Source organism: Myodes glareolus, chromosome 21 (genome assembly GCF_982192425.1).
Source record: "Myodes glareolus chromosome 21, mMyoGla1.1, whole genome shotgun sequence".
Lineage (NCBI taxonomy): Eukaryota > Metazoa > Chordata > Mammalia > Rodentia > Cricetidae > Myodes > Myodes glareolus.
In genome coordinates this window covers 5,695,085-5,716,056 of record NC_142046.1, presented here as the reverse complement: position 1 = coordinate 5,716,056, position 20,972 = coordinate 5,695,085, and the positions used below count along the sequence as shown (strand labels likewise).

Below are 20,972 nucleotides of genomic sequence, written 5' to 3'. Positions count from 1 at the left end.
GGGGAAGGTATTCATAATATTGGAGGACCGCCTCATCTGAGTGGTACGTGATGCGCGGCCAGATTTGTACCAAGACACAATATTCATGCGTTTGGTTGAATACTATTGCCGAAACACAGGGGGTTAGGCCGGTATTACAGGCCCAGAGGGTCCCATTTGGTGGGACTAGATAATAGTTTCCCTTGATAACGGGCACGGTTGAGATGCAAAAGGGCTGGCCAGACGCAGCTCCTATGCAAACTCCAGTACCTGTCACCTGAGTGAGGGTTAGATGATGGTTCATGCTCTGGCAGATGGGGGGTGGCGAGGTGACATTGTTATAGTTGCCCCTGAGAGCTATCCCCTCATAATATGGGGGACTTGGGTTAAGGCAGAGCCAGCAATCGTGGGCCCGATCCGGGTCCGAGTGATTTAAGGCCTGGTAAGCCCCCCTGATGAGGTCTAAAAGACGATCTCCCGTTCCTCTTTCCTGCTCAATTGTGGCTGCTGGGGGGATAAAGGTGGTGGTGGGAGCAGTAGTAAGGTTAGTCAGGCGAGGGGTATCTGGCGCTTTGGGTAAAGATGGGGGCTTCTGATTTGCCAGGACCTGATTGGGTCCTATTGACCGGGGGACTATAGCCTCTGCTTTAAGCTGTATCTTGAAAACTAACCCCCTGTCTGTGGACTCCAAGTACCATCTGAGCCCCCAAGTATACCCTTGTTGCCATTCAGTGGCCTTTTTACCCTGTTCAGTGAAGGTGATATTGAGGGGCAAGCATTCTCTATCAGTTCCACATTTGGAGAGCTGGCAATACTCTGTAAAGTACTCCTCATCCCATCTCCTTTTCTCCCAGCCGCGGGTCACCCTGATCTTATCCCAGCTGGAATGGGGTTTCCAGTAGGCATCCCCAGTCGTTTCACATCCCCAAGCCGCACAGAACATTTCATTATATCCCCCACATTTGTAAGCCATAGCTCGATCTCGGCCATCCCGGGGGCAGACATAAAAGTCGGCCTTTGCTAATCGACATCTTCGCCCGGGGTTGGAGCAGCCTACAGATCCTCCCCCCGTGGCCGGCATGCTTCTCGTTAATTGACTATGGTCAGTGGTGGCTATGTCCCAAGAGTCTAGTCCCGCAGCTAGCTGACAAAAATCCGGGGTGAGGGGAGGCCACCAGGTATTGAGGGCATGTTGGCCAGTCATTTTCCAGACTACCTCCCCAGTCTGGGAAATAATCTGCCAGGTTAAGGAATAAATTGCGTGGGGGCTTCCATTAGGAGCCCCCATGGAGCCCAAGATCAATATGGGAAAGACTAATGCCCATAATATCATTTTCGAACCAGTTTTATCTTTAAGGGGTTTTGGGAACGTTGGATCTTCCATCCTTCCTTTTGGCTGGCCGTCTGTTGTTCTGGGCTGGCGGCTTTCACGTGTGAGGCGTGGATCCAGGCAGCAATTCCGTCCACCTTGAGCGCCGTTGGGGTGGTCAGGAGAACAGTGTACGGTCCCTTCCAGCGTGGTTCCAGGTTCTTGGTCTGATGTCTACGGACCCAAACAGTGTCTCCAATCTGGTACTGATGGGGCACCACCGGCTGGTTGAGGCTGTCTTGGTAGGCTGCTGCCAGGGGTTTCCAGACCTCTTGTTGTACCAGCTGCAGGGCCTGTAAATGGGCTTGTAGAGAAGGGGAGTTAGCATAGTCTGTAATGTCCGTATCGAAGAAATGTACGGCTGGAGGCGGTGCCCCATACAATATTTCAAATGGGGTAAGGCCATGTGGCCCAGGAGTGTTCCTAGCTAGGGGTAGGAGCAGCACCCAATCTTTTGTGCCAGTTGCGAGCGCTAATTTAGACAAAGTCTTCTTAATAGTTCTGTTCATACGCTCTACCTGTCCTGAACTCTGGGGTCTATAAGCACAATGTAATTTCCAATCAATCCCCAGTAACTTGGCCACCAACTGACTTACCTGGGAGACGAAGGCTGGCCCATTATCAGATCCCAATACCTTTGGCATCCCGTATCGGGGAAAAATTTCTTCCAATAACTTCTTGGCAACCATCCTGGCTGTTTCATGTTTGGTGGGATAGGCCTCTACCCATCCTGAAAAGGTGTCTATAAAAACCAGCAAGTATCTGTACCCATATAAACCAGGTTTAATTTCGGTGAAGTCTATTTCCCAGTGGATGCCAGGCCGGTGTCCTCGGAGACGCACCCCTTGGAGGGTTTTCGAGTGGCCTGTATTAATTTGGGCACAGGCCCTGCAATTGTATATTGGATATACATTGTATAATGTATGTTGAAGTGCCCTATCCCTGTTCAGGAGGAATTGTCCAGTCTCCATTCTGTCTAGGAGGGTTTTCATTTTCTTTGTACCTAAATGGGTCAATTTATGTAAGTAGTCTATAAGTTCATGGGTTATTTTTATGGGCACTGCTATTTTTCCCCGATAAATCCAGCGTCTATTCGCTGAGTTGTATTCTGCCCCCAATTTTTGGAGTAGGTGTATGTCCTCTTTATCATGGGCCCAGTCTATTGTGGATTGGACGGGCTCGGATACTAGGGGGAGAATTTGCAGTCCCAAAGCAGCCTCTCGGGCCGCTTCATCCGCCCGCCGATTTCCTCTGGCCTCGGCGTGATCTCCTTTTTGGTGTCCGGGACAATGCATAATGCTCAGTCTTTTGGGGAGGAATAAGGCCTCTAATAGAGCAAGGATCTCTGTTTTATTTTTAATTTCCTTGCCTTCTGAGGTTAAGAGCCCTCGTCTCCAGTATATTTCTCCATGTATGTGTGCAGTGGCGAAAGCATACCGACTATCAGTATAAACATTCAGTTTCTTACCTTCTGCCAATCTAAGGGCTTGAGTCAGAGCGATGAGTTCAGCTCGTTGGGCCGAGGTACCGCTGGGTAATGCACTGGCCCAGATTACCTGGGTCTCCATGGTAACTGCGGCTCCCGCCCTGCGTTCTCCATTTAGTAGGTAACTGCTCCCATCGGTGTACCAGGTGTGGTCCGCATCTGGGAGGGGCTGATCAGTCAAGTCCGTCTGGGTTCCATGCATCTCTGCGAGGATCTGAAGGCAGTCATGCTGGTCTGGTCCTTCCGGTGTGGGTAGCAAGGTTGCCGGATTAAGGGCGACTACAGGTCCAAACTGGACTTGGTCCGTATCCAACAGCAACGATTGGTAGTGGGTCATGCGGGCGTTGGAGAGCCACCGGTCAGGGGGCTGCCTAATCAAGGCCTCGACAGCATGGGGTGCCAGAATGGTCAGGGGCTGTCCCAAAGTCAGTTTGCCAGCATCCTTAATAAGGACGGCAATGGCTGCCACCATCTGTAGGCAAGGGGGCCAGCCTGAGGCCACTGGGTCTAATTTCTTTGATAAGTATGCGACAGGGCGTTTCCATGGTCCAAGTCTTTGGGTCAAGACCCCTTTGGCATATCCTTGTTTTTCATCAACAAACAGTTCGAATGGCTTAGTGACATCCGGCAGACTCAGTGCCGGGGAGGAGAGGAGGGCCCGTTTGATGTTCTCGAAAGCCCCTTGTTGTTTATCTGTTCATTCAAATGGGACCCCCTGCTTGGTGAGGGGATAGAGGGGAGCTGCCATTTCAGCGAAGCCTGGTATCCATAAGCGGCAGAACCCAGCTGTCCCCAGGAATTCCCTTAACTGGCGAGGGTTTCGGGGTGCAGGTATGCGAGATACAGTCTCTTTGCGTGCGACTGTGAGCCAACGTTGTCCCTCTTTTAATTTGTATCCCAAATAAGTCACCTCAGTCTGGCATATCTGGGCCTTTTTGGCAGATGCTCGATAGCCCAGCCATCCCAGGGTCTGCAATAGGGCCCCCGTACCTTGTCGGCAGTCATGTTCTGTGGGGGCTGCCAGCAGAAGATCATCCACGTACTGGAGCAGGATCAATGACGGGTGTTGAACTCTGAAGTCCGCAAGGTCCCGGTGCAAGGCCTCATCAAATAGGGTGGGGCTATTCTTATAGCCCTGTGGGAGCTGGGTCCACGTCAGTTGGCCTGAAATCCCCAATTTGGGGTCTCTCCATTCGAAGGCGAAAAGGGGTTGACTTTTGGGGCTTAATCTGAGACAGAAGAAGGCGTCCTTCAAGTCTAGCACCGTATACCAGGTGTGTGAAGGTGGCAGGGTGCTTAGTAAATTATATGGATTAGGGACGGTCGGGTGTATGTCTTCAACTCTCTTATTAATTTCCCTGAGGTCCTGTACCGGCCGATAATCCTTTGTCCCTGGTTTCTTTACTGGGAGGAGGGGGGTATTCCAAGGTGACCGGCAGGGAGTCAGGATGCCTTCTTCTAATAGCCTCTTGATATGAGGTCTTATCACCTGGTAGGCCTCATTTGACATGGGGTATTGCTTGACTGAGATTGGGATCAAAGGTGGCTGAGGCCTTCAGGGCTACAACCAACGGGGGCTGCTGTAGCGCTAGCCCCATACCTCCTGTCTCGACCCATGCCTGTGGGTACTCTGTAAGCCATATGTCCAAGTCCCTGGACCCTTGTACCTTGGGGTCCTGTTCGTATAGCCGGTATTCGTCCTCCAATTGTAAAGTCAAGACCTGGAGGGGGTCCCCGTTTGGGCCCAACACTCGAACCCCTGCCCCCTCAAAATGAATTTGGGCTTTCAGTTTGGTGAGTAAGTCTCGCCCCAGTAATGGATAGGGGCAGTCTGGAACATGTAGGAAGGAATGAGTTACTTTACCAGTTGCTAATTGCACCTTCCGCTTGGTGGTCCAGCGATATTGTCTTCCGCCGGTGGCTCCTTGTACCCAAGCAGTCCGTTCACTGAGCGGTCCAGGTGACCGGGTAAGAACCGAATGCTGAGCTCCGGTATCTACTAGGAAAGTAACCGGCTGCCCCCCGACATCGAGTGTTAACCTGGGCTCAGGGGGGGGGTTCCTGGCCCTGACCCCCCTAGTCTTCATCTAGGGCCAGGAGTGAGGCTCGTGGTTTGGGGCCTCTGGGCTTACGAGTATTTTTAGGGCAGTCTTTCGCCCAGTGTCCTCTTTCCTTGCAGTAGGCACATTGGTCACGTTCCACGCAAGGGCCTCTCCATTCTCCCATCCTATCTCCCTGTCGACTTCCCTGGCTCTGAACTGCGGCGGCCAAGAGGCGGCTCAATTCCCTATTCCTTTTTCTATCTCTAGCCTCCTCCTTTTCCTCTGCTTCCCTTCTCAATCTATCTTCCCTTTCTTCTTTCTCTCTACGGATACGGTCCTCCCTTTCTTCTTGAATCTCCCTTTTGTTGAAGATTTTCTCTGCCTCCTTAAGTAGATCCTGTAGTGTATACCCCTGCAAATTCTCCAGCCTCTGTAACTTGTTCCTGATGTCAGGTGCTGACTGACAGATAAAGGACATCGACAAGCCGTTAGCCTGCCCTGGATCCTCGGGATCATAAGGCGTATACATACGATATGCTTCCTTAAGCCTTTCTAAAAAAGCTGCTGGAGACTCATCTGCCCCTTGAATCGTTTGCTTTACCTGTGCCAAATTTGTGGGGCGACGACCAGCCCCTCGGAGACCCGCTATGAGCAACTGGCGATAAAGGCGTAGGTGTGTCCTACCTGCGATCGTAGTAAAATCCCAGTCAGGCCTGGTGAGGGGGAAGGCAGCATCAATCTCGTTGGGCAACTGGGTTGGCCTCCCATCTTCTCCGGGAACCTGCTTTCGTGCCTCTGCGAAGACCCTTTGTTTTTCCTCAGAAGTGAGGAGTGTCTGTAGTAACTGTTGGCAATCGTCCCAGGTTGGTTGGTGTGTAAGCAGAATAGACTCTATTAAGCTGGTTAATGCCATAGGATCCTTGGAAAAGGGAGGATTGTGTTGTTTCCAATTGTATAGATCAGAGGCGGAAAAGGGCCAGTATTGAAACTGGCCGTTATTTCCCTGTCGCAGGGGAAATGCTTGGGAGGTGGAATCCAGGGGAGATGGTTCACACTTTCCCCGGAGCCTGCTCGCGACAGGGGAGGCAGTGGGTGGGGAGCTCCGTGACGAGGGCGAGGGCGTCGCAGGATCCGCTTCATTATTCCCGGGCTCCTGCTGGGGGTTGTAGGGGGGAGGATATTCGGATAGGAGGTCGACAAGAGGGGAATTTGGGTCAGGGGGAAGGACAGCTGGCTGCTTATGGGTCTCCTTCGGTCTTCCATGTAGTTTGGGGGTCTCCTCCTTCGTCAGTGCAGGATAAAGGGAGACCGTAGGGGTGGGGGGTCTTTGATAGGGAAGGCGGAGGAGGGGAAGGCGGAGGAGGGGAAGGCGGAGGAGGGGAAGGCAGAGGAGGGGAAGGCGGAGGAGGAGTCGGGGCCGAAGGAGTGAGACCTAGGGAGGGTTGGGATTTCTCTGGAGAAATAAAGGGGGCCACCCAGGGGGGTGGGTCATTAGTCAAACTCTCCCAAGTAACAATATAAGCGACCTGGTCAGGGCGTCCATGGGGCCCTTTGTCGAAGACTTGTTCCTTGACCTGCAAAATAACATTATTGTTGAAAGTGCCGTCCCGCGGCCAGCCCACGTTGAATGTGGGCCATTCCGAGGAACAGAGGCTCTGCCATTTTTTCTTCTTGACTTCGAGCGTTTGATTGCTCGCTCATTTAGAGACGTCTGACCAGTGTCCTAGAGTGAGGCTTAAAGGGGTGGTTAAAGATTGCCCCATGCTGGTGTTCCAATAAACAAACAGACAAAAGATGCACAATAGGACAAACAGACCGACAATCAAACACGCTGCACGAACGGAGGTTACAAAGGGGCTCCGGAAATCCCACCTCCCAAACAAACCCTGTACGGGTTCGGACAAACGAGCCCCGAAAAATCGGGCTCCAAAACTCCCTCGGAACGGCTTCCAGGGTGCGGGGGGGGGGAAAGTACGAACTCGTCAGTTCCTTTCCGAGGCCCGCCAAAATACAAATCGACCCAGCTGAATCGTACAAATTCAAATTCGCAGCACAACAATCAAACGCCAAAGACGTAAGACAAGTACAGGACATAGAACATAAAACATGGAATTCTGACCAGCTTACCTCACCTCCCGGCAGTGGTTCGGCGGTCTCTGGGATAGGGGCCTCAAACTCCCGGCCAACGCACCAAATGAAAGACTCCCGCCGGGCGTCTTCCCTCGGGAAAGACCCCGTGCCCAAAGATCAGTCGAAAACACGCAGCTGGATGCAAACAGCAGGAGGTTTATTGGTGGATACACAGGTACCTGGGCGACAAGTCTCTCGAAGGACTTGCGCACCTAGGTTGGGGGTGAGGGGTTCTTATAGGAGAGCAAAAGCGCGGGTACAGAAGCAAAAAAAAGCGTGGTTACAGGGATTCATTCCATTGGTCAATTTAAATAAGGCTAAGCTGAGTGGCACATTCTTGACCTTTCATCTAAATACCAAGGAGGGGGGTTGTCCAGGGGCTTCCTGTCCTGGCACATTCTTGACCTTTCATCTAAATACCAAGGAGGGGGGTTGTCCAGGGACTTCCTGTCCTGGCTGGAGACCCACCTGGATAGGAGGGGTTTGTGCTACCTGTTTTTCTTATCTCTTCCTGCCTTCCTAGCTGGAGACTGTAAATATCCTGGCTCACATCCTGTCGCAGGTCAAAAGGCTCCCTTCCCCTCCCTTACAGCAAGGGGCCTGAATTGTTTATTTCTAAGGCCCTGCATTCCAGCATCAAGAGTGATATATATTTTTTTTCCTTTACAAATGGATGGAAATAGAAAACACTTTACTGAGTGAGGTAAGCCAGACCCAAAAAGAGGAATATGGTATGTATTCACTCATAAGTGGATTTTAACCATAATTAAAGGTCTTTGAGCCTATTATTCGTGATCCTAGAGAAGCTCAATAAGAAGGTGAACCTGATGAAAATCATGTAGCTATCCTCCTGGAGATTGGAAATAGATAAGAGTCCCAGGTAACCTAGGGTACTTGGGGGGGTGGGAGGGTTGTTGGAAGGGGAGACTGTTAGAGAGAAGGGAGTAGGGAAGGAATGGGGAAAGTTCGGTGGACTGGGATGGGGGGGAGGGAGGAAGGATGAATATGGGATCAGGGAAGAATATATTTCAACTAAGGGAGTCATTTTAGGGTTTACTGGAGATTTGATTATAAATGGGAACCCAGGTCCAAGGAGAGATCCCCAGATTGTTCTCTGGACAGAGGAGAGGGTGCGTGAACCGGTCTTGGCCCATAACCATACTGATGAATATTTTGCGTATCACCATAGAACCTTCATCTGGCGATGGATGGAGATAAAGACAGAGACCCACATTGCAACACTGGACTTAGCTCCTTAGGCCCAAACAAGAAGCAGAAGGAAAGAGAACGTGAGAAAAGAAAGCAAGACCAGAGGGAACCTTCATCCGACGATGGATGGCGATACAGATGGAGACCCACATTGGAGCACCAGACTGAGTCCCCCAAGGTCCAAATGAGGAGCAGAAGGACGAAGAAAATGAAAAAGGAAAACAGGACTGCGAGGGATGCAATCACCCACTGATACAAGGGAACTGATCTAATGAGAATTCACCAAGGCCAGTTGGACTGGGACTGAATGAGCACCTGATCCAACCAGATTCTCTGAATGTGGCCGGATTCTCTGAATGTGGCTGGCCTGGAGTCTTTTTGAAAAGCCATTGACAATGACACTGGGACTTGTTTCCTCTGCATATACTGGATTTTGGGGATCCAGTCTGTCTGGACACTCACCTTCCTGGACTTGGAGGGAGGGGGGAGGAACTTGAACTTCCCACTGGGCAAGAAACCCTGACTGCTCTTAGGGATGGAGAGGGAGGAGGAGAGGGAGTGGGGGGAGTGGGAGGGTGTTGGAAGGAGGGGCGGAAATGGAAACTTTTATAATTTAATAAAATTACTTTCTCATAAAAAAAGAAGAGATGGAGAAAGACACTTTATTCTCATAACAGGAACAATTCACCAAGAGAAAGTTTCAATCCTGAATATCTATGCCTTTAACATAAAAGCACCCACATATGTAAAAGAAACATTACTAGAACACTCAAAGCATACATCAAACTATACACTGCATTCTCACCAATGGACAGGTCAATCAGACAGAAACTTAACATAGAAATAAGAGAACTAACAGATGTAATGAACCAAATGGACTTAACAGACATCTATAGAACATTCCACCCAAGCAGAAAAGAATATACCTTCTTATCAGCATCACATGGAATCTTCTCAAAAATTGATCACATAATTGGTAACAAAGCAAACATCCATAGATACAAAGAAATTGTAGTAACCACCGGTTATCACCATGGAATAAAGTTAGAATTCAACAACAATTCTACCTGCAGAATGCCCACAAACTCATGGAAACTGAAAAGTTAACTACTGAACCACTCCTGGGTCAAAGAAGAAATAAAGAAAGAAATTAAAGTCTTCCTTGAATTCAATGAAAATCTAGACACAAGATACTGAAGCCTATGGGACACTATGAAAGCAGTTATAGAAAGAGGAAAATTCATAGCACTAAGTGCCCACATAAAGAAAATGGAGAAAGCACACATTAGAGAATTAACAGAACACCTGAAACCTCTAGAAAAAAAAGAAACAGACTCACCTAGCAGGAGAGGAAGACTGGAAATAATCAAACTGAGGGCTGAAGTCAACAAAATAGAAACACAGAAAACAATCCAAAGAATCAATGAAACAAAAAGCTGGTTATTGGAGAAAATCAACAAGATTGACAAACCCCTTGCCAAACTAATCAAACGGCAGAGAGAGAACATGCAAATTAACAAGATCAGAAATGAAAAGGGGGACATAACCACAGACACAGAGGAAATTCAGAGAATATTAGATCTTACTACAAAAGCCTGTGTGCCACAAAATTGGAAAGTGTAAAAGAAATAAACATTTTTTTAGATAAGTGCCATACACCAAAGTTAAATCAAGACCAGGTGAACAATATAAATAGACCTGTAAGTCACGAAGAATTAGAAGCTGTTATCAAAATCCTCCCAACCAAAACAAAAAACAGCCCAGAACCAGATGGTTTCAATGCAGAATTCTACCAGAACTTCCAAGAAGAGCTAATACCTCTACTCCTTAATGTATTTCACAAAATAGAAACAGAAAAGTCATTGTCAAACTCCTTTTATGAAGCTACAGTTTCCCTGATACCAAAACCACACAAAGACTCAACCAAGAAAGAGAATTACAGACCAATCTCGCTCATGAACATCAATGAAAAATTCTCAATAAAATACTGGCAAACCGAATTCAAGAACAAATTAGAAAAATTATCCATTATGATCAAGTAGGCTTCATCCCAGAGATGCAGGGCTGATTCAACATACAAAAATCAATCAATGTAATCCATCATTTAAATAAACCCAAAGGAAAAAACCATATAATCATTTCATTAGATGCTGAAAAAGCATTTGACAAAATTCAACAGCCCTTTATGGTAAAGGTCTTAGAGAGATTAGGGATACAAGGTTCATACCTAAATATAATAAAAGCTATATACAGCAAGCTGACAACTAACATCAAATTAAATGGAGAGAAACTCAAAGTCATTCCACTAAAATTAGGAACACGACAAGGCTGTCCACTCTCTCCATACCTCTTCAATATAGTGCTTGAAGTTCTAGCAATAGCAATAAGACGACATAAGGAGATCAAGGGGATTCGAATTGGAAAGGATGAAGTTAAACTTTCATTATTTGTAGATGATATGATAGTGTACATAAGCGACCCCAAAAACTCTACCAAAGAACTTCTATAGCTGATAAACACCTTTAGTAATGTGGCAGGATACAAGATCAACTCCAAAAAAAATCAATTGCCCTCCTATACCCAAAGGACAAAGAAGCAGAGCGGGAACTCAGAGAAGCATCACCTTTCACGATAGCCACAAATAGTATAAAATATCTTGGGGTAGCTCTAACCAAGGAAGTGAAAGATCTATTTGACAAGAACTTTAAGTCTTTGAAGAAAGAAATTGAAGAGGATACCAGAAAATGGAAGGCTCTCCCATGCTCTTGGATTGGGAGGATCAACATAGTAAAAATGGCAATTCTACAAAAAGCAATCTATAGATTCAGTGCAATCACCATCAAAATTCCAACAAAATTCTTCACAGAACTTGAGAGAACAATAATCAACTTTATATGAAAAATCAAAAAAACCCAGGATAGCCAAAACAATCCTATACAATAAAAGTACTTCCAGAGGCATTACCATCCCGGACTTCAAACTCTATTACAGAGCTACAGTAATGAAAACAGCTTGGTATTGGCATAAAAACAGAGATGTTGACCAATGGAATTGAATTGAAGACCCAGATTTTAATCCATAAACATATGAACACCTTCTTTTCGACAAAGGAGCTAAAATTATGCAATGGAAGAAAGAAAGCATCTTTAACAAATGATGCTGGCATAACTGGACTTTAACATGTAGAAGGATGAAAATAGACCCATATCTATCACCATGCACAAAACTCAAGTCCAAATGGATTAAAGACATCAATATGAATCTGACCATGCTGAACCTGATAGAAGAGAAAATGGGGGAGGAAGTCTGCAACACATGGGCAATCCCTATGTATAACCCTAGTACCACAGACAGTAAGAGCAACAATGAATAAATGGGACCTCCTGAAACTGAGAAGCTTCTGTAAAGCAAAGGACACAGTCATTGAAACAAAAAGGCAACATACTGAATGGGAGAAGATCTTCAACAACCCCACTTCAGACAAAGGTCTGATTTCCAAAATATATAGAACTTAAGAAACTAGACATTAAAACTCTAATTAACCCAACTAAAAAAATGGAGTACTGAACTGAACAGAGAATTCTCAATAGAAGAAGTTCAAATGGCCAAAAGACACTTAAAGTCATGCTCAACATCCTTAGTGATCAGGGAAATGCAAATCAAAACAACTTTGAGATACCATCTTACCCCTGTCAGAATGACTAAAATCAAAAACACCAATGTTAGCCTTTGCTGGAGAGGATGTGGAGTAAGGGGAACACTCATCCATTGTTGGTGGGAATGAAAACTTGTGCAACCACTTTGGAAATCAGTGTGGTGGTTTCTCAGGAAATTCAGGATCAACCTACCCCAGGATCCAGCAATACCACTCTTGGGAATATTCCCAAGAGATGACCAATCATGCTTATAAAAGCATTTGTTCAACTATGTTCACAGCAGCACTATTTGTTATTGCCAGTACCTGGAGACAACCTAGGTGCCCCTCAATGGAAGAATGGATAAAGAAGGCATGGCACATATCTACTTTAGAGTTCTACTCAGTGATAAAAAACATGATATATTGAACTTTGCATGCAAATGGATGGAAATAGAAAATACTTTACTGAATGAGATAACCCAGACCCAAAATGAGGAATATAGTATGTACTCACTCATAAGCATATTCTAGCCATAAACAAAGGACATTAAGCCTGTTGTTCATGATCCTAGAGAAGCTAAATAAGAAGGTGAACCCAAAGAAAAACATAAATCTATCATCCTGGATACTGGAAGTTGACCACATCGTTGGGAAAAAGTTGGGAGCAGGGAGTGGGGTGCATTGGAGGGAAGGATAGATGGGGAGAGAGAAGGGAGAAAGGGAGGATTGGGGAGAGCTTGGGGGAATGGGACAATTGAGATGGAGAAAGGGTGGATATGGGAGGAGGGAAGAAGATATCTTAACCAAGGGAGCCACTTTAGGGTTGGATAGAGTCTTGGCTCTGGAGGGGTTCCCAGGTGTCCAAGGGGATTTCCCCAAGTAGTTCTGTGGGCAGCACAGTGGGGTGCCTGAACTGGCCTTATCCTATAGCCACACTGATGAATATTTTGCATATCACCATAGAACCTTCATCTGGTGATGGATGGAGATAGAGACAGAGACTCACACTGGAGCACTGGACTGAGCTCTCAAGGTCCAAATGAGGAGTAGAAGGAAGGAGAACATGAACAAGGAAGTCAGGACAGCGAGGGGCGCATCCACCCACAGAGATGGTGGGACTGATCTAATGGGAGCTCACCAAGGCCAGCTAGACTGGAACTGATGGAGCATGTGATCAAACTAGACTTTCTGAATGTGGCTGACAATGAGGGCTGACTGAGAAGCCAAGGACAAGGGCCCTGAGTTTTTATTCTACTGCATGGACTGACCTTGTGGGAGCCTAGTCTGTTTGGATGCTCACCTTCTTAGACCTGGATGGAGGGGGAGGATCTTGGACTTCCCACAGGGCAGGAAACCCTGACTGCTCTTAGGACTGGAGAGGGAGGGGGAGAGGGAGTGGGAGGAGTGGGAGGGAAATGAAAGTAGGGGAAGAGGTGGGAATTTTTAATAAATAAATAAATAAATTAAAAAGACAATAAATATGAATCTATGTGTATTTAAATGAAAACTTACATGTTTTAAAGTTCTAAAAACAATAAAAAGTGACACCGTAGATGTTCATGCGTTCCATTCCCCATGCAGAATTGCTGTAGATGAACACACTTCAGCTGGAAGCCAGGAAATAGACATGAAATGGAGGCTCCTTACCTGACAGGAGAATTCCATGGTGCCAGGATGACAGACACAAGCTCTAACTGGGATGGGATTTCTCCCCCAGAGGGGTAGCTCTCCAGCCTTCTTCCCAACATCCATGGAAATATTGGCAATTCTGAGCCACTATTATGAAAAGAGGTGGGGAAGAAACTTCCACAAACTTCCATAAACTTTCAGAAACACCGCACATACATGCTTTGACATTTGCATCTGAGGTCCATCATGTGGAGTCATTCTGCTCACAATAACAAAGCACGTTAGCATGCAGGAGTGTGTGGTTGCAGAAAAAGGCCATAGCCAGCATGTCAAAACCTGACTGCCTTCAATACTTGCCAATATTGAAATGCCAAGCACTGAATATATTTTCTCATGGGTGAGAAGGTGGCAGTACCCTTAGACAAGAAAGAAAGAAAGAGAGAGGGGGAGGGAGGGCGAGAGAGATGGCGGAAAAGGGAAAGAAAGATGAAAGGAAGGAAGGAAGGAAAAGAGGGAGGAAATGGGGAAGGAAAGGGCAGGGAAGGGGAAGGAAAAAGGAAAGAAAGATAGCACCGCTATCAGGAGTCTATGTAGTCTTTATAGAAAATATTTTGTTTTATCTCACCTAAGATTCCACCAGGTTGGACATCTGTTAAGCCCTGTTGCCATGTCAGGTGCGTATTCTGTAGGTCACATAATTCCATAATTATACTGTGGTAGTCTGGGGAGAACTACCCATGGTGAGCTCATGATCCCCAAAGCTCACATGTTCATAACATGGCTCCAATCTGAAGGCATGCCCTTGAGGAGATATTTTGTTCCTAGCTTTGGCTCCCTTGCTCTCCACTTTCTGACTGCTGTGGAGGTAAGCAGCTTGAATCTGATGGAGACAGCCAAGCACAGACCCAAACCTCCTGACCAGTGAACTTGTTGGGGTTTAGGTGAAAAGTGCCCCCAACAGGCTTGCTTAACTGAACACCTGGTTTCCTGTTGGTAGCACTGTTTGGGGAGGGCATGGAGTCTTTCAGAGGGTGGGTGGCCCTGCTGGATGAAGGAGCACACCACTGGGGTGACTTGGAGGGGTTAGAGCCTCATCCCAGCTCTGGCTAACTCACTTGGCATCTTCCATGTAGCTGGATGTGATTCTCAGCTCTATACCCCTGCTTTGCTGCCACACCTCCCCTGTCATCATGGACATCTAGTCCTCCAGAACCATAATCCAAAATAAATTATCTTCTATAAGTTTCTTTGGGTCAGAGTATTTGTCACAGCATCAGAAACCAACTGGTAGAGGACCCATAGCTCCTTTCCTACCTTCAACCCATTTGTCTTGGCTGCTGTGTTACAGCAACAAAAAACGGACTTACAAGCTATTAATGTTTACCCAGGTTTATCTAAAGAAGAGAGATGTATCTATTAATAAAGGTTTCAGTAGGATGAGGGGACGAATCTTCCAGTTTCTGCACCAGATAATGAAAATATTCAAAGCTCTAGAAGTGGTAGGTCTTTTTTAATTGCTTTATAAATAATACCATTCAAAATTTCCACTTCCTCCTCTCCTCCCATTTCCCTCCTGCTCCCCCACCCCTTCTCCCCCATCCCCCTCCATTCCTAAGAGAGGGCAGGGCACCATCCCCTGTGGGAAGTCCAAGGCCCTCCCCTCTCCATCCAGGCTTAGGAAGGTGTGCATCCAAATAGACTAGGAAGGGCTCTCAAAGCCTGCAACTGCCATTTCATAGGATGGTGCTCACCAACTGACCTATGCTCTCCCCAGGGCAGGCCTAGCACTGAGGAGTACATTCAGCAGCTACTAGTAACTACAGTATAGGCTTCTTGAGGTAAGGAAAAAAATAATATGAATTAAAGAAACTATAAAAGATTTAAAATCAAAACATTTGAAGATCCACACCTCTGCAGGAGTTTTCTATAAGCACTGGATGTCAACATCCTCACTCAGAAGAGCTTTTAAGTAGCCATGTCATTTAATGATGGGCAGAATCAGGGCACTCTGATTTCCTTTCTGGGAAGGAAATGGGCAATACTGGCACGTGCTCACCTGATCTCCCTCAAACTGTTTTGGAAGCCGCCAGTAGGTTGCAAATGGCTTCCCATGAACATGGAGGCGGAATGCATCCAGCCTTTGCATCCAGCAAGGTATCAGGGTCTTGGAAATGTATGCCTTCAATTGTGCCCTTGAGTTTGCTCTGTGAAACCACATGCAGGAGAAGCTGATTGGAGGCAAGCATTATTTAGGCATGGAAAGGAGAAAGATGCATTTCAGGTTAAGTGTCCATGGCTCAGTGGGTAACAGTACTTGCAGTGTAAGGATGAGAACTCATGATGTACCAGCACTCACTTAAAACACTGGGTGAGGATGCATGTGTGCCCATAACCCCAGTACTATAGGGTACAGAGAAAAGGATATCTGCGGTTAATTGGCCACTAGCCAATTCCAAGTGTAGTGCAGGACCCAGGTTTGAGGGTCTATAGTGGAAAGTAATAGAGCAGGGATATTTAACATCCTCCTGCTGGCTTCTACACACATACACACATACACACGCACGCACACACACACACACACATACACACACACACACCATGCACACAAATACATCCACTGCACATATGCACACATGCACACTCATACACATACACACATCATGCATGCACAAACACATGTGCCCTTCGTCTAGCTTTCCAGGCTATTCTAGAACTAGGATCAAACAGTGCCCATACCTCAACCTTCCAAGTAGCTGTGAACTACAGGTGCACCACTAGGGTTTTAAGCCATGCTAATTTTAAATATAAACTATGGCGATATTTAACTGCTTAAAACCAAGTGACATCCTGAGGGACTGCAACCCTGCTTCCCCCTTGCTTGCTACCTTAGAAGGGCCTTACTCTTTCACTCCTTAGCTTGATTCCAATTGTGACTCCTAACTCCTCAGCCCTGCCCCTGGCAACACATGGACAGATGCACTCTGATGGAGCGCTCCCTCTCTCTCCTCCCTCCCTCCTTTTCCCCCATCTCCCCTGCCCTATTCTTCTGAAGGCATGTCTCTTACCACACTTCCTCTTCCCCATCCCTTTTTCCCTTAGGATGTCCATCAACCTCAACTCTTATTTTGTGTCCTCCTGTTCTCTTATTCCCAAATGTATCACTTTTCAAAGTCTCTGGAACACCACAATTGTTAAAATCAGTGAGCAGAGTTGAGTACACATCTTATGGAATCTTTCTTCAGACTGGAACCCAAAGACCTCTCCCTCGCTGGACTTTAAACCAAGGTGTTCACATAATTCAGATTGATGGGTCAAAGGCATGATTGATTTTATCCCCTCATGTGTACCCACATTTTTTTTTTCTGTATGGCTGGTACCACCTTTTCTCCAAGCTGTAATATAAGACCATCACACTTACTTGGAGCTATCAAAATATTTAAGTGGCATTATTTTTCATGAATCCTTTCCTAAGACTGTGCAAAAACAAGACCTGCACAAGGCCAGACCAGGAGAAATTGCAGCAGGAACCCGTGAAGCTGAGGAGTGATCGGCAGTTGATGGCTACTAGAAAGTTTTCTTCAGAGATGCAACCCCCATTTTTAATGCCCATGCTTCAGTGGATGGCCCCAACTCTGAGATACACATAATAGCAGCACTAAACAGACTCAGTAGGTTTAAAAACAAGTTACATAATAAAGTTGTGAGGGAGAAGTCATAGGGAGATTGGAGGATTTGGAGGGCTGAATTTGATCAAAGTACACTGTATGCATGTTTAAAACTCACACAATAAAGAATTTTCTGAACAAAGCAATGATACAAATGCCAAGGGCTCCAGTATTAGTCCCAAAGCTGGGTCCCCTTAGGCATGAAACTGACTGTCTCAGTAAGTGGCTTTACAGTCTTCCTATGTTCAAGACTCCAAACAGAACTTAGCAAATCAGGGTGAGGCAGCACAGGAGCAGTCCACCTGGATACACCACCAACATTCTTGAGAAAACCTCGTCCCTGGTACGAAGGATATGCATTTTCCAGACTTTTTACCTTAGAGGTAAGAACGAATTAAGCCACTGTAGAATGCAGAGGGAGTAACTGAGTATCATATCTACTTCTGACCAACAGGAGACCCACCATTGGTACACAAGACACAGTAAGGTCTTCTCCAGGTTGAGTTCTTTTGACAAGTGTTAAGAGATTCATATGGCAATATCTAACAACTATGACTGCATTGGTCACGCACTCACCTTGGAGATTTTTGAAGCCATCTGCACACCTTTCACAATGGGCACCATCTGTGTTCCACACGCACTTCAGACATTCCCTGAGACAGAGTCAAAGTGGCCAGCCAGGAAGGGATCAATATTGTCACTGTTCCCTCTGGCACTGTTGGGTTTCCATAGTAACTGTCTGCACATCTGTGTCCAGGATGGAAAACAGGATCTAATAAATAGGAGGATTTATTAGTGAGGAGGCTCTCACTAGTCAGGGCCTCCCTGGGTGGCTAATAAATCAGACTCTGTCCCTTAAGATTTGCAATGAAAAAAAATGGTGACTCTGTCCAGACAGTCACAAATCTTCCTTGCCTGTTGTGAGGTGGGAACAGGTCCAAAATGAGCATAAACCCAGATGATGTGTAACCACGCCCAGAGCCAATTCTGACCTCCTTCTGGCCACTCAGGATGTTGCCCAGCTTTTGACAAGATACACCAGGGGCAGAGACACCAAGGATTATATGTGGGAAGACACAGACTGGCTTTTGGTTGTCAGAGATGGCTCCTAAATAGAACCTCCCAATGCCTTCACTCTTGTCTGAACAACTGAATACTCAAGACACATAGCAACTGTAACTATTGACCTCCCCTGCCCTCTCCCATAGTCTTTGGTGTGATCACAGATGCACTCCAGGAGGTGGAACACTGTTCTCTCCATGGGCATCCTGCTTTTCTCCATGACCTTATGAAATATCAATAATGTACTGAGATGCCAAGACCCCACTTCAAGTTATATATTTTAAGTGTCCACAACTACACATTATGTACAGACATTGAATTATCACATCATAACTATAGGGTCTGGACAATTGCTATGAATCCATGAACATTAAAGATTTGTAGATATTTAAGAAGAAAACACATATTTTCTGCTGGACTTTTTAAATAGTTGATGTTGCTTTGTGAAACTGAGGGTTGGAGAGCCACAAGGTACCTCTCACACCAGGTTTCTGAGTAACCTGGAGCACATTGGTCACAAACCACATTCTCTCCATCAGGTCGGGCTGAAACTGTGAAAACATTTGAAATTAATGTGATTTTCCCAGTTGATGCTGCTCCTTTCTAAATATTTAAAATAGTTATTTTTGGATACATCTGTCCTAACAAATGCTCTGCAAGTTCTCTCTCAGTCTTTAGCCCTGAATCCGCCCTGGCACAACCACTAACCTCCTTTGTTCATCATCAACTGCTTCCTCCATGTGCTCTCTACAGCTCATAGTACACTCATATCGCCCCACCTCTGTCTGTCTGCATCCACATTCACTGCTCCATCCTCATGGCCCAGTTCAGCCTTGCTTCCTCCAAGAAGACTACTTGGATTAGCTTCCTCTCTCTGCTGTGGTAGAGATCTGCTGTGCTGATCTTTCAAGCTCTCACAATAGCCCCTCTGGACATGGGGACACGCACACACACAGAAAGAGAGAGAGAGAAAGAGAGAGAGAGAGAGAGAGAGAGAGAGAGAGAGAGAGAGAGAGGCTAAGGGTTAGAGAGTGAGAGGGAGATGGTAAGAAAGCTTGATTCTGTTACCTTGCTAAAAACACATGACAGTTAACAAGCTAAGCATTGTGCTAGAAGTTTCTGTGGGATCAGACCCAGCAAAGCCACTGAACTGCTCCAATAGCGTTGGCACTTAAGTTAAATTAGGGTTTATTCTATGGAGCAGATCCAGTGTCCATAAAGCAGAAGTAAATAGTACTTACCTCTGAAAGTTGGTTATGTAGCCCCAAACCCTTGTTGTGATCATTACTTATTACTGTAAGGTGGGATTACCTGAGTCACAGCTCCACCATTAACTTTCCAGAGATCCTTCAGATTTAGTGTTATGTAAAAGAAACTGAGAGATGTAGACAGCAGTCAAGCTCCTACCATCTTAAGGCAAGTGTATACATTCTTCTCTGTGTTTACCTGGTACCATAAGTCAGCCTGTAACGGTTTGCAGAAATTGTCATACTAGATATCACATGAGTTGATCTCATGCTAAAAAGAAGTACTATCTATCTGATTTCATTGGAGCTATCATCCTGTATGCTCTCTGGGATTCCTAGCTACAGTGCATGGGTAATGAATAGTATTCCTTTTGTCTGTTGTTATAATTGTTCCTATAGGTACAAGCCTTTAGGTTGTTTCTGGTTTTCAGTTTAAGCATATCCTCCTTCCCTTGTTTTGAAAATTACCATAGTTAATGATTCTATACAATAATCTTGGTTTATAATTATACATTTTCTGCCTTTCGTCTAAAATCTGCCATGTCTCTAGAGAGCCTGTCTCTTCCCACCACCCCCGCCAATTGCAGGATGAAAGTTAGAAACCCTGGTTTGGTTGCTGTGTGTGCTTATTGCTAATGGAGGTCCTGTAGTTTTAAAAGTCAATGTGTGCATTGTGATGTAAACACTAACAATGTCCTTTGAATACTCATTTATAGATTTTAAAAAGGAATTAGCTAAAACGTCCTTATCGAGAAAAGCTGGGACCCACCTGTTTGTTGTATTTAATTTTTCTCTTTCCACATGAAGGTTTTTAGTTTTTGTTTTTGTTTTTTTGTTATTATAATCGAATTGAACATAGTTTAACGGTCAGATTTGATAGAATTAGGCAATTCTATGCCTATGGTATACTATACTACTACTATGGTAGTGCCATAGGTTTTGAAGCCCACCAAACCAACCGTCAATTTCTCCAGTAAGCCCACTGTACCTCCATGAAGTTCAGAGTCATACTGAAGGAACAAATGGAACAAGAAGTGGGCAGTATCACTGATGGGGAAGCTGAAGAGTCAGAAGTTCTCACCGGGGACACGAGACAGCTCACTGAGAATCCTGTGGAGCACTGACACCTCAAAGGTTTCCATGGTTTCTGTGAGTAAGGGAGAACAAGAAAAGTCTAAGAAGTCTTGGGATGCAGGTGGTCTCATGACTTTCTTCTTGGACTTCTCTAAAAAGACAAATTGAGTTACTTTTCTTGCCCTCCGTAGACAGTATTGGAATAAATTTCTCATATTGGGTAGATCCAATAGAAGCAAAGGAATGAGGAGGCCCAGGAAGAAATGACATAGAGAAACATAATCTAGATATAATTAGTAATTTATGGGAAAATAAGGTATATACAAAGCATTTTCTCTGTTATATTTGTATCTATAAATACATGTAGATAACATTTTAAGCTTGCATTAATGTTTATCTTTTAGTAGTGTATTATAATACACAAAGGATACTGTACTATGATT

The 20,972-nt window shown here is 45.7% G+C and overlaps 1 protein-coding gene across 13 annotated transcripts; it reads right to left on the bottom strand.

The window, feature by feature from the left end:
* Window positions 1-1,162: 1,162 nt before the first annotated feature.
* LOC146893992 (uncharacterized) lies at window positions 1,163-20,605 on the bottom strand. Of its 13 annotated transcripts, none has more exons than XM_087899653.1 (6): window positions 20,444-20,599; window positions 15,538-19,136; window positions 14,107-14,164; window positions 13,500-13,628; window positions 2,817-7,141; window positions 1,163-1,652 (listed from the first exon to the last, which is right to left on the bottom strand). In XM_087899653.1, exons 5-6 carry the CDS (start codon window positions 3,304-3,306, stop codon window positions 1,309-1,311), a joined length of 834 nt encoding a protein of 277 aa, XP_087755779.1. In that variant the 5' UTR covers window positions 3,307-7,141; window positions 13,500-13,628; window positions 14,107-14,164; window positions 15,538-19,136; window positions 20,444-20,599; the 3' UTR covers window positions 1,163-1,308. The 13 variants fall into 13 exon arrangements, with proteins under 13 accessions (XP_087755779.1, XP_087755777.1, XP_087755773.1 ...); XM_087899651.1 differs by having other exon boundaries at window positions 1,163-4,063; window positions 4,699-7,141; XM_087899647.1 differs by having other exon boundaries at window positions 1,163-4,849; window positions 5,561-7,141.
* Between the last annotated feature and the right edge of the window lie 367 nt (window positions 20,606-20,972).

Excerpts from the sequence above, each read along its gene's own strand:
- LOC146893992 (XM_087899642.1), bottom strand. The coding sequence starts at position 3,306 with ATGGTGGCAGCCATTGCCGTCCTTATTAAGGATGCTGGCAAACTGACT.